Source organism: Lutra lutra, chromosome 9 (genome assembly GCF_902655055.1).
Source record: "Lutra lutra chromosome 9, mLutLut1.2, whole genome shotgun sequence".
NCBI classification, from domain to species: domain Eukaryota; kingdom Metazoa; phylum Chordata; class Mammalia; order Carnivora; family Mustelidae; genus Lutra; species Lutra lutra.
In genome coordinates this window covers 64,562,818-64,576,644 of record NC_062286.1, presented here as the reverse complement: position 1 = coordinate 64,576,644, position 13,827 = coordinate 64,562,818, and the positions used below count along the sequence as shown (strand labels likewise).

General features: G+C 36.1%; 1 protein-coding gene across 4 annotated transcripts in view; it reads left to right on the top strand.

The window, feature by feature from the left end:
* VRK2 (VRK serine/threonine kinase 2) overlaps positions 1–13,827 on the top strand; it is a 119,691-nt gene that overhangs the window by 99,879 nt on the left and 5,985 nt on the right. For 3 of the 4 annotated variants that reach the window (XM_047744079.1, XM_047744080.1, XM_047744082.1), the window contains one exon: positions 5,590–5,751. In XM_047744079.1, coding sequence (XP_047600035.1) covers positions 5,590–5,751 — 162 coding nt within the window. Of the gene's footprint in view, positions 1–5,589; positions 5,752–6,037; positions 6,122–13,827 lie in introns of those variants that run through there. The other variant, XM_047744081.1, reaches the window with a different exon arrangement.

Genomic DNA, 13,827 nt, shown 5'->3' with positions numbered 1-13,827 from the left:
TAATTTAGTCCCTGGGACCCTTGGATTGCCTTCTCTGAAGCTTTTCTACCAAATGAAGTTGTTTGGGGTCTCAAAAGGAGTCGGACAACCCAGTTTCTTGCTTATTATATGTAATAATTACTAGTTCTCCTCACTCAACTCCAAGAAATTTTGTTGAAAGTTCTTTTGACCTATTGTCTCCTAGAGAAAAACAGGAGGATCCAGAGCCGATTTAGTGTACTGTTAAAGAAAGCAAGCAGGTGACTGAGGCCACAGAGATATGACCAAGGTCAGATTAAAGGCTAATCTGACTTTACTCATGAGAACCTTTATTTGCTGCTTTTCTTCAGATCTCTTTAGTTACTTCCCTCTGGTTTTGCTTACCAGTTTGGTCATAATTTGGTGGCAATCATAGTGATACTCTTAAATTTAACTAGATGACTTGTGTGTACTGATACTTCAATCTACCATTTTTTTTTTTAAGTTACACCTTTTCATCCTTTACTCTGTAATTTTCCAACTGACTGGCTCACACCAACTTAAAAAAATAGAACTTGAAACAATATACAAGAATTAGGACTTGGGGCGCCTGGGTGGCTCAGTGGGTTAAGCCGCTGCCTTCGGCTCAGGTCATGATCCCAGGTCCTGGGTTCAAGCCCCACATCGGGCTTTCCGCTCGGCGGGGAGCCTGCTTCCTCCTCTCTCTCTGCTTGCCTCTCTGCCTACTTGTGATTTCTCTCTGTCAAATAAATAAATAAAATCTTTAAAAAAAAAAAAAAAAAAAGAATTAGGACTTAACATTTTTGAGGGCGGGGGCAACTTGAGACTGCTGTGAGCGGCCTTACTGGGTGGGAATCCAAGTGTCCAGTCCTTCCTTGATACAGTCCATATGCAAAAGATGTGGGTGGTGGTGGTGGGGTTTCCTGATGCGTGTACAATAAGGTAGGGTCAGGACGCCATTCATTTTTAATATTTCTTATGAACTTTGGATCATCGCAAGTGTTCACGAGCCAAGAATGCAGGATGCAAACTAATGTGACTGATAGGCTGCGAGATGAATGGTGAGTCAAGTATCAGTGCACAGATGGTTCTGATTTGCTGAATTTTGTAGCTGCTGCAACTGAAGACATAAAATATCCTTCTAGTCATAAATTAGCTCTTTGGAAGCAAAACCTTGGCACCAGAGCTTTACAACCTTCAATTAGTAGGGAAAGAAGTATTTGAATGACTGTGGTATTGACATCTGTAGGCCTGCATAGTAATCATTCCTAATAGAAGAGAATATCTGTTTGAGGAGGTTTTGCATGGCTAATTAACTACCAGTGAGAATATGTAATTTTTTCATGATCTCCTGATTGTCACCTTTCTCTCATGATACAATTACATTTTATTGTAGCAAATGCCTCACAAACCAATTGTCAGCACTATTTACGTATTGCAGAAGGCAGAACAAAAGTTCATGTTTAATAAAAAGCCAGTGGATTTTGATCTTGGTAATTACTGAGACTTATTTTAACAGTTTTATTGACTTTTGTGTTTTTATCACTTTTGCAACAAAAGAGCCATTTCCTTAACATAGTATTTCCCTTGCAATAATGGTCACCACTTAATCTACACTAATTTAAGTAGATTTTTTTTCCTTTTTCGTAGTTTTTCAGTTTCATAAACTTAATTGAAATATAAAGGAAACCATTTTAAAAACTGATAGTTATATTCTCTGATGTAAAATTCTAATTATTATTCACCAGAATTTTCAGTTTCATCAAAAGCAAAGGATGTTTGTTGTGAAACCATTTTTATATGCAGATAATAGAACATAAAACATTTTTCCAATGTGCATTTTTCCAATGAGCCTCAATCAAAAATATTTTATTCTTCCCTTTTGATTAGAGCACTTTGATTATGAGTAAAAAGAAAATACAAAGAATAATGTGCATTCTTAAGACCTTAGTTAATTTCTAACAGTATGACCAGCCCCAGTGTATAGTGAGGGTATATTCCACAGCAGATCAATATTTATTGAATAATGACTTCTGTAGTATTTTAAGTGCACAAATATATTTAATAGTCATAAAAATGGGTTCACCACGTGGCTAAACCCAAAGTATCTGAATTTTTATTTTTAAAGTTTACAGATTTTGTAATGTTGCAAAAACCAAACTCGAAAATGTTTAAAAGCAAAATATGACAGTGTAAACTGTTATGTACTCAGTTCCCGTGAATGATAGAAGTATAAGATAGTTTCTGCGATTGACTACTTTTATAACAAAAATCATTTTAGGTCCAGAATGAGCACCAGTCACATGGCTCCAGATTTCTCTCTTTTTAATCACAGACAGAATCCCCTTACTAGTAACTAAAAACATTTCTTGTTACTTCAAACAATGTACTCTAGCTATTTAATAGAATACTGAATGAATTCTGGACTTAAAATTTTTGGACAAAGACACTTAAAAACAAGTCAGTGAGCCAGAAAACATACACAGTTAGATAAACAAAATATTTATATCATTCAGTATTCAAAAGAAAGTTATAAATGTTTAATTTTGTCCAAGTTATTACCCTCAGTATAAGTGGTTGTGCCTTTTAAATTTAGTGTTCCTAACAAAAATATGTTTTGGTTAGGTATTAGAAAATAGCACATCACCATAAGAATCTTGGCAAACTTACAGCATGTTTTTGCAAAAGAAAAATGAGGTATTTTTCCAATACTGGGTTTTACTAGGCATCATAAACTGTTCCTGTAAACTGAGCTGCTGCCTTGCACAAGTCCTCAAATACTGTTACTAGAGTTAAATTGGAAATGAATTTTTGTCAAGACAGGAGAGACACTGATATTTTTTTCCTCAAAAGCAAATCTTTTGGGGCATTTGCCTCAATCAAAATGATGGTCTGTGTTGCTGAAATCACTCTTTAGCAGCTCCGACGGCTCCTAAGGTAACACTGTCAAATTAGAAGAATCTATCATCAGGGCTACCACAGTCTGTTGATGCCTTCCACTGGGATTTAATGTCCAAAATTCACTGAAGGAAACCATATTTCAGTAAGAACGCTTATTGAGGTGAGCTGAAGCTCTAGAATTCCCAGATGAGAATGCTAAGCCAAGCTGGAAAACCAGCATTATTGAAGGCCCCCATTCAACCCTTGAATAAGCTGTTTCTTCAAGAGCCAGTAGTGGACCCTTTGATCAGCTTATCATATCTCCCTCGGTATTGGCATACCCGAGTCATACTGTAACAGCACAGAGACCTGGGCATAATGAGCCACCCATCCTTCCGAAATGCTCGACCTAGACAGAGGAGCAACTGTAGAACAGTGAAACATTCAAGCTGTCCTACATTTCAGACAAGTGCAAGTTTGTCCTTTCATTTACCCTGAATCTGAGGCTCCTACAGCAAACCCAGGGGTGCATATATTATTATTGGTTGTAGTAATCCTTGCATTGAACTTAAAAATTTACACAATTCTTTCTTGAGCCTTCTCAACATAATTCTGTTAAGCTTGTCTTCATATTTCTGTGTGAGAAAAGGAGAGTATAAATTCTCAATTATGAGCATATTGTTGGCTTACTGAATTTTAGGAGGCCAGAGTATTCCTGATTTCTTAGAATACCGTGAAGTGCCAGTGGAAGATTAAATAAAAAATGCCTTATTTGAATAGCTACTTTCTTGAAAATGACCCAAATTTAGACAGTATCATTTTGTTTATGTGAGATGCCTAGACTGTTTCCTGTACTTACTTTTATGTATTTGAAAAAGTTTTACCTCTTTTCACAACTGAGAGTAAAACTTAATCATCCCATTCCACTCTTACTGTTTCAAAAGTTTCCCTAGAAATAGAAATTTTTCATAAACTGGATATCACTTTATTAGCTAGAAGTGCTTATGGCAGCACAACCTAACCATCCGGCCAACTGAGCAGATCCAGGAGGCACCATCTCTTCCAGAAAGCCTCACAGAGGACTGACTATATTAGATCAAATTTTGTTTGTACATCAGAGGCTCCCAGGCCAAAAACCGTTCTACTAAAGTGCCTAGCATCCAGGAGGCTTTAAAAACCTCAACTAGTGGGCGCCTGGGTGGCTCAGTGGGTTAAGCCGCTGCCTTCGGCTCAGGTCATGATCTCAGGGTCCTGGGATCGAGGCCCGCATCGGGCTCTCTGCTCGGCAGGGAGCCTGCTTCCTCCTCTCTCTCTGCCTGCCTCTCTGCCTGCTTGTGAGCTCTCTCTGTCAAATAAATAAATAAATAAAAATCTAAAAAAAAAAAAAAAAAAAAAAAAAAAAAAAAAAAAAAAAAAAAAAAAAACCTCAACTAGTATCTCAACTAATCCTTTATATCATGAGACACATTTTCAGGATGATCGGCAAGCTAGTCTTTTATTAGGATGAATGGTTTTCAGCAGCCTTGGGAAACCCTTTATTTCACCCTGTGGTATGATGAGCATTTATCACCAAGATGACTTCAGTGGGAGAGAGACTCAGAAGATGGTTACACACACGAATTTCTCCAGTAGTTTGGGAGAGTCAAGTGGTGAAAATAAAGAAACCCTGAGTGATGAGGGAACAATTCCAATTGTCAGGTTACTGAAAAGCAATGACTTTGCTCTCCTTTGAGAAGCTGGAATCCAGGAGGAGGGGCGAATAAAGAATGGTGTTGTGACAGCTTAGACCTAGCCACAAAACACCAGCATATTTTAAAGGGAAGGAGTGAACACATTTGGCAACAGAAGCTAAAAATCGAGAGACTACAAATTAAGGCTCTGCTTGCCCAGCCAATGTAATTCATTCTCCGTTTTGGCACTGGCTACTCCATTATTTCCCCTTGTGCTGTTCCTATCTTCTGCCCCCTATTTAACCCATGAAAAAAGGTGATGGCACTTTCAGCTGCTGTAAACACGAAGCTGCTGAGCAAATACTTCACATAAGGGTCTTCACTGTGGCTTTCAATCTTCCAACTCTATTGTGGGATCTACCCTTCTATTTCCATGTCTACTTCAAGGTTATTGAGAGTCAGTCATCCCCCAGAAAACACCGTGGTGTGAAAAAGAAACCTCGGAGACAGCAGGCTTGTTGTAGAACTTAACCTCTGATACTGGTTCACAGTACTAGGTGACATGAACTGTGACTCATCTGCTGAAAGGTTAAGTTACCTGTATAAGAAAAGTAAGCAACATCATAAGCTCCTTTTATACGTTCACATTAATTAGGCTCACTTCAATGATAGAGAACTAAGATTCTAATTAATAAGAATTTAAACTAAAAAGATGTATTGGATCCACTCCCAGCAAAGGTTAATAATGAATTCATGTGCAGTTTGAGAATGTGACAGTTTTCTGTAAAAATGCCGTTTTCAATAAGATAATTTCTAAAGAGCGTACAACAGTGACACTAATTTTAATTGGTCTTGTACTATTGATGAGAAAGGTCTGGATCTTGCCAACTTCTATATTCTTTCCATAACATCCATTTGTTGGCTTCCTCTTTATTTCTTCCTTTTTACAAACCTTGGCAAGTTTAGAATTTTCAAGAATCTGGATGTGAATGCATTTTGTTTTTTTTTTTTAAACAAGTGTCAAAAGTTTTCATTATACATGATTACTCTCTATCAACAGGTTGTTTCTCGAAAGGCTGCAACAAAGCAAGTCAATCAGTTGCAAAATAGGTTAATAGAGAAAAACATCCATAGTGAGAGAAGTGCTGAGTCCTGCTTAACAGGGAGAAAAGTGCAAAAAGTGGAGCCACCGACTGGATTGCTTAGCAGTGAGACAGCTCAGGTGAGAGGCTTTTTGTTGTTTCTTTTTCCTTCATGTTGCATTAGAATATGTGCTATGGGAGTAAAGAAATTGTATTTTCTCCTGAGGGTCAAGGTTGTATGGTTTTGTTAAATGAGAAAGGGCAGAAAACTATCCTATCCAGTGGATAAAATCAAAGCAGCCGACACCAGTCATCATAGAAACAGAACGACAGTGAACACATTTGTGTACAGATCTGATTTCTTTCTTTAGCCTAAGAATGTAATGAAGTGCACTTAAATATTTTATGCCATCTATGATCCATTAGGGACTCTTAACATATTCCATCTCTTACGTGGGTTCCTCCAGTCTCACCCTTAAAATCGAAGGTAAGTGAAGAGTCTCCCTGTTGATATGGTTGTATTTTAAAATGATGCATTTTTTAATGTTATTCCATCATTTGGTCAGGTAGTGACCTACCTTTAGCAGAGGACTCATCCAAGCAATAGCAAAAGTCCTTCCAGAGCTAACCTTTTTTCGACAAGAAGAAGCATACAATGTATTTATATCTTCAGTGAAAGAGAAATTTTTTCCAAAATGACCATTTTCTATCATTTATATACCGTCATTTTCCCCCAAATGATTTGAGGTAGTTTAAAATGTGAAACAGGATAGTTTAATACCCCCATCTTCCATTTCCCAACCCCCACCCCACAAATTGGTATATCAGGCAGCTGGGGATGTTAATCACTAAACTGAACACTGAATTTGGCTCTGAACTTCTTGGCAGCCAGGACGAAAATTAGACATATACAAGTTGGGCATTTCTTATCCAACCAGCAAGCATGCATGTTTATCCAGAGAATGCTCTTTAGTACTAGTAAGAATCTTTTGCAGTTATAGTTCCCATTTATAAAATTACAGTACTGCTTGGTGACAAAATTTTGAGATTTCTTGAGTGTTCTTTTTCAACTGTTACTGTCCGCCATAATCAATTACGTATGGAGGTAGGGAGGGACTATAAAAAAAAACTGATGCTCGGGTTCTAAGCAAAGACATTGATTTATTTTAATTGGGATAGCATTGTGATACATGTGTACAGATTTTATCATTCCAGAAAGCTCTTTGTTCTCTATCTCAGTTAGACCCTTTCTCCCAGACAACCACTGTTCTGATTTTCATTACTAGGCTAGTTTGTCTTCTTCTAGAAAGTCACATACCATATAGTCACACAGTATAAACTCTTGTGTCTGGCTTTTTTCACTCAGCATGTATTTTTTTTTTTTTTAAGATTTTATTTATTTATTTGACAGAGATCACAAGTAGGCAGAGAGGCAGGCAGAGAGAGAGGGGGAGGCAGGCCTCCCTCTGAGCAGAGAGCCCAATGCAGGGCTCGATCCCAGGACCCTGGGATCACGACCTGAGCCAAAGGCAGAGGCCCTGACCCACTGAGCCACCCAGGCACTCCTCAGCATGTATTTTGAAGTTCATCCAAATTGCTACATATATTAGTCATTTCTTCTTTTTCTTGTTGAGTAATACTCCATTGTAGAACTACATCATAATTCATATATCCAGTCTCCCATTAATAACTGGGCTGCCCCTGGCTCTAGTCACCATGAATAATAGCTTTGTGTCAAAAGTCCTTCTATGGATACATTTTGTTTGTCCTGAGAAGTGGAACTGCTATTTCATAGGGCAGATGTATGTTCACCTTAATAAAAAGTTGACAAATACTTCCATTTTATACTCCCACCAGTAATCACAGATCCTCCCCAACATTTGCTGTTGGTCTAATTTTAGCTATTCCAACATTTATGTATTAGTATCTCTGTTGATTCCAGTTATCATGTACCTGATAATTAGTATCTGTGGGCACTTTTTCATGTGCTCTCTGCCCATCCTGTATCTTCTTTCATGAAATGTCTTGGTCCATTTTTATGTGGATGATTGTCTCTTTATTACTGAGTTGTAAGTATTCTTTACAAATCTATACTATGGATATGTACTAGTGTGTAGCCTATCATTTATTTAACAGTGTCTTCGGTGAGCAAAAACTGTGTTATTTTTCTTTGAAGTTCAATTTGTCATTTTTTTTTCTGTAAAGAAACCTGAGAAAATTTTGCCTATCTTAGGGTCACAGGTTACTATACCTTTTTAAAAAGGCTTGTAGTTTTAGTTTTCATTTTGAGTCTATGAGCCATGTCAAATCATTCTGGTGTATGGTGTAAGGGGTTAAGATTCCTTCTCTTACTTTATAGAGAGCCAGCTGTCTCAGCACCATGTGTAAAAAGAGGTTCCTTTTCCTAATTAAGTTTCACTGGAATCTTTTTCAAAAGTCCCCTGACATTATAAGTAATGGTCTGTTTCTGGACTCTCTCCTCTTCTCTCAATCTCTTTGTCTTTATACCAGCGCTACACTGCATCAATTACTGCAGCTTCACAAGTTCTGAAATGAGTAGAAGTCCTTCAATACTTTTTTTCAAGAATGCACTGGCCAGGGGCGCCTGGGTGGCTCAGTGGGTTAAAGCCTCTGCCTTGGGCTCAGGTCATGGTCCCAGGGTCCTGGGATCGAGCCCCGCATCGGGCTCTCTGCTCAGCAGGGAGCCTGCCTCCACCTCTCTCTGCCTGCCTCTCTGCCTACTTGTGATCTGTCTGTCAAATAAATAAAATCTTTAAAAAAAAAAAAAAAAGAATGCACTGGCCATTTTAGGTTCTGTCCCTTTCCATAAAATTTAAGAACCAGTTTATCAATTCCCACTAAAAAGCACAATGGGATTTTGATTGTGACTCTACTCAATCTAAAGATCGGTTTAGGGGCAACACACCGGAGTCTTCGAACGCATGAAACGGATACTCCTCTCCATTTATATAGATCTTTAATTTCTCTCAACAGTGTTCTGTAGTTTTTTTGTGTAGACATCTTACACATTTTCCATTAAAATTATCTCTAAATATTTTAAATTCTATTGTAAATATAATTTTGTATATTGACCTTGAATCTTGGGATCTTTCTAAATTCACTTTTTAATTCTAGTAGTTCTTTGATAGATTCTTAGAATTTTCTACATCATCAATCATGTTTGTGAATGGGAGTTTTACTTCGTCCTTTCTAACATGTATGCCTTTTAGATCTTTTTTTCATGCTTTATCACACCTGCCATGACCTCTAATACTACAAGAGTGGGCATTCTTTGTTCCTGTTCTTTGGTGGAAAATATTCATTCTTTAACCATTAAATATGATGTTAGCTGTAGGTTTTTTCCTAAATGCCCTTTATCAGGCTGAGGAAATTTCATTGTAGTTTGTTGAAAGAAAACAAAATTTAAGTCATGGATGTATATTAAGTAATTTTTTGGGATCTCCTGATCATATGATTTTTCTCCTTTACTAGTATAAGGAATTACATTGGTTTTTGAATATTAAATCAACCTTTTGTCTCTGGATAAAACCCATTTAGTCATAATGTGTTGTCATACTGAATTTGATTTGCTATTATTCCATTAAGGGGTTTTTCTTACATCTACATTATGAGAGATCTTGATCTATAATTTCTTTCCTCATAATATCCTTGGGTGCTTTTGTTTTCAGGTCATTGTATCGGTTGGAGGTGTCTATTTTCAGGAAGTGTTTTACTAAGATTTGTCTTTCATAATTGTTTAATAGAATTTAGTAAAATCATCTGAGTCTAGAGTTTTGTTGTAAGAAAATTTTTAATTATGAATAATGAAATTATTAGATTTTCTTTTTCTTCTTGTGTCAATGTATCTTTCAAGGAATTTGTCCATTTCCTCTAAGTTGTCAAATTTCTCAGCATTGTGTAGTTCATGATATTATTATCCTTTTAACATCTTCAGTATCCATTTTGATTATCCCTTCTTTCATTCTTGATAATGGTAACTTTTTAGTTTCTTTTTCTTTTTTTGATAGTCTAGCTAGATGCCTATCATTTTTATTGATCATTTCAAAGAACCAGTTTTTGGATTTGTTGATTTATCTACTGTTGATTTTTTTTTTTCTATTTCACTAATTTCCATTCCAAAACTTCCTTTTAATCTATCCATATCCATTTAATATAATCATCGTAGTTGAGTTAAATCTACAATCTATTTTATTTCTTTTTGCCCTGTTTATTCTTTATCACTTTTTACCTCCCTCCTGCTTTCTTTTGGAGTAATGGAGAATTTGTCTCTCATCTCTTCAATTTTTAAACTATACTTTTTGGGGTTCTTTTTTGGTTTCTGGGCTTTTGTTTTTGTTGTAGTGGGTACTTTAGCTCAGCAGGCTATGGCCTATGGGCCAAATTCAGCAAGCCACCTACTTCTGTAAATAGTTATATTACAACCTAGCCAGACTTACTTGCTAAGTCTCTTACATATTGTCTACGGCTTCTTTCATGCTATAGTGGCAAAGCTGAGTAACTGTGTCACAGACTGTCTGCCCCAAAATCCTAAAATATTTACGCTCTGCCTTTCAAAGGAGAAGTCTGCAAACCCCAGCTCTAAAACCACGCTAAAAGAAATATAATGTAAGCCACATATGTAATTTTAAAGACACAGGTAAGGTTTACTTTAATAATATACTCTAATTAAACCAATATCCAAAACATTGTAATAAAAATTGAAACATTTTAACATTCTTTTTTTCATAGTAAATCTTCATAATCTGATGTGTTTATTAACAGCACACCTTAATTCAGACTAGCCATATTCCAAGTGTTCAAGTCATATGTGGTCAGTGGCTACTATATTAGCATAGCTCTAGAAATTACAATATACATCTTAAACTTAGATACTATAATCTACCTTGATCTAATATACCACTTCATATATAAGAACCTTGTGAAAACACATTTCCATTTATCCCCTATCCTTGTTGCTATCGTTGTCATACATTTCGTTTTTATAAAACTAATTAATATGTAATTAATTCCACAATGCAGTAAACTATGGTGCTTTAAAAAATCAGTTTTATTTCAAATTAAAGGAAGAAGAAAAAGTCTTAAATATGCCCCATTTGAGTTTACAGTTGGTTCATTTCCCTTCCTCCTGGAAAAATTCCTTTAGGGGCACCCAGGATGCTCAGTCGGTTAAGTGGGCAATTCTTGGTTTCAACTCAGGTCATGATCTCAGGGTCCTGAGATCAAGCCATGTGTCGGACTCCCCACTCACTGGGGAATCTGCTTGTTTCCCTCTCTGACCCTCCTCCCATTCCTGCTCTTTCTCACTTTCCCTCTAAAATAAAAACATGAATCTTAAAAAAAAAAAAAAAAGTTTGATTAACATTTATTGCACTATAGGTTTCCTGGAGACTAATTCTCTCACTTCTTATCTAAAACTATCTTTATTTCACCTTTACTTTTTTTTGGTGTGGGGAGAGGAGGAACTATATTTTACTTCCGAATTTATTAACATTTTAACATAATTTCAACAATAACAGAGAACTCCCATGTACCCTTCACTCAGCTTCCCCAATGACCATCCTATACCCATAGTATAATTTTCAAAACCAAGAACATATTACTGTTAACTACCTTATTTGGTCATCAGTTTTTACATGCATTTGTGTGTATGTTCCTATGAAATTTTACTACATGTATAGAGTAACCACCACAATTACTCTACAGAACTGTTCTAGAAAGAAACTCCCTTACAAAGAAACTTCTGTGTGTTGCTTTATAGGGGCATCTTCCCCCTTATCCTAATCCCTGGAAAGCACTGATTTGTTCTGCATTAGTATATTTGATATCTTCAGCATGTTGTAAAAATCAAATTATAAACTACATAACTTGTTGAGATGGGCTTTATTTCATTCACTGTAATGCTCTAAAGATCCATCTGAGTTTTGCATATATCATAGTTTAGTTCATCCCTTTTTATTAATAAGTACATAGTATTGTGCATGTAGTGTTGAACATGTGAGTTTCCACTTTTTTACCTTTCACCATTTAGTATGTTAGCTATAGATTTTGGTAGGTGTTCTTTATCAAGTTTATAAAGCTCACTTGCATTTCTAGTGTATTAAAGTTACCATGAATGGTACTGATTTTATCAGATGGTTTGCTCTATCAGTTAATAATATAATCATATGATTTTTCAGCTTTATACTGTTGCCACGGTGGATGACGTTTATTAGCGTTTGAATCAAGACACTGAACTAGTCTTTGACTCCCTGAATACACCCCCCCACCAGGTCATGGTGTATTATTCTTTTCACATGTTGCTGGATTTAATTTGCTAGTATTTTGTTGAGGACTTTTACATCTGATAATGAGAACTACTGGTATACAGTTTTCTTTTTATTTTATTTATTTATTTATTTATTTATTTTTAGTTTTAGTTTTCTTTGTCTGGTTTTGGTATCATGGCAGTGCCGACCTCCTATTTTTTGGAAGAGAATAAGTAGAATTGCTGTTCTTTTTCTTTCTTTCCTGCTCTTTTTTTTGGGGGGGGGGGTGTTGTTTTTAAAATGTTTGAGAATTCTCCAGTAAAATCATCTGGGCCTAAGGATTTTTTTCCTTTTTAACTATGAATTCAATATTAAGAGTGGTCAAACTTCTCTGCAAAAAGCCAGATAGTTAAATATTTAGGTTTTACAGGGTCACATGGTCTCTGTCACAACTATTCATCTGTGCATTGTAGCACAAAAGCATCACATACAATACATGAACAAATGAGTATCACTGAGTTCCAACAAAATTTTATGACATGTAAGTTTGAAAACCACAAAATATTTTTCCAACCATTTAAATATGTAAAATTCATTCCTAGTTGGTAGCTCTACAAAAACAGGTGGTGGATTGGATTTGACTGTCGACTACAGTTTACTAACCCCTAATCTATTTCATCTTGAATTAGTTTTGATAATTTGTGGTTTTCTAAGAATTGGTCCATTTTATCTAAGCGGTCATATTTTTGTGTAGAAATGTTCACAGTATTCCCTTATTTAAATCCTGTAAATGGCTGTGGAGTCTGTAGAAGTACTTCTTTCTAGATATTGGGAGTTTTTCAATTTTATTGGTGTTTTTTAAAGAATGAGCTTTTTTCTCTTTTTCTGTTGTCAGTTTCACTGATTTCTGCTCTTCTTTCTGCTACGGATTTATTTTTTCTAGTTTGAGATGGAGACTTAAGTCTAATTATTGAATTGAGACCTCTCTTTTTTTCTAGGTATTTAATATTATAGATTTCTAGCACTGTGTTAGATATATTTCATATATTTTGATATATTTTTCATTTACTTCAGTATGTTTTTATCTTGGGTCTCTGACCTTTCAGAAAAATGTTAATTTTTTTGAGATTTTATTTGAGAGAGTGAGAGCAAGCTGGGAGAGGGACAGGGAGAAGGAGAAGCAGGCTCCCCACTGAAAGGAGCCTGATGTGGGGCTTGACCCAGGACCCTGGGATGACCTGAGCCGAAGGCGGACACTTAATCAGCTGAGCCACCCAGGTGTCCCAAGAGAATGTTTTTAAATTTTCAAGTGTTTGTGGAGATTTTCCTATTTTTTCAGCTTAATTCTTTATTTTCCCTTTTCTTTCTCTAGTTTGTTTTTAACCCTTTCATTTTTTCCTAATGTAGTATTTAATGCTTTAAATGTCCTGTTAAGTCCTGATTTAACTACATCCCATAAATCCTCATGTATTATATTTTTTGTATAATTTTGTACTTTTTCATGAGACTTCTTTCGATACCCTGGCTAAGTGTTTGAAGATTTTTTTCCCATTTTCTTTGTTACTGATTTCTAATTTATATTATCTGAAAATACACTTTCTATACTTTTTAAATTGTTAAGGTTTATTTTATGACCCAGGGTATGATCTGTCTTCGAATGTTCCAATGGCAATTGAAAAGAACATGCATTCTTCTGTTTTGAGGTGGAGTTCTCTATAAATATCAGTTAGATCCCATTGGTTTCTGGGGCCAGTTTTTTTCTATAGCTTAACTAGTTATCTCTCTTGTAGTCTGTTAATTGCCTAGAACAGGGCTTTCTACTTAGAAGGGTGTGGGGTATTGCCTTTTCTTAATGCATGGCAATGATGGGTCAGTAGGAGACCCTTGAGTCTCCGCAGCATCTGGCAGGGAGGGAGAAGTACCACCTCAGTTGTTCAGGCTGGAAGTGGC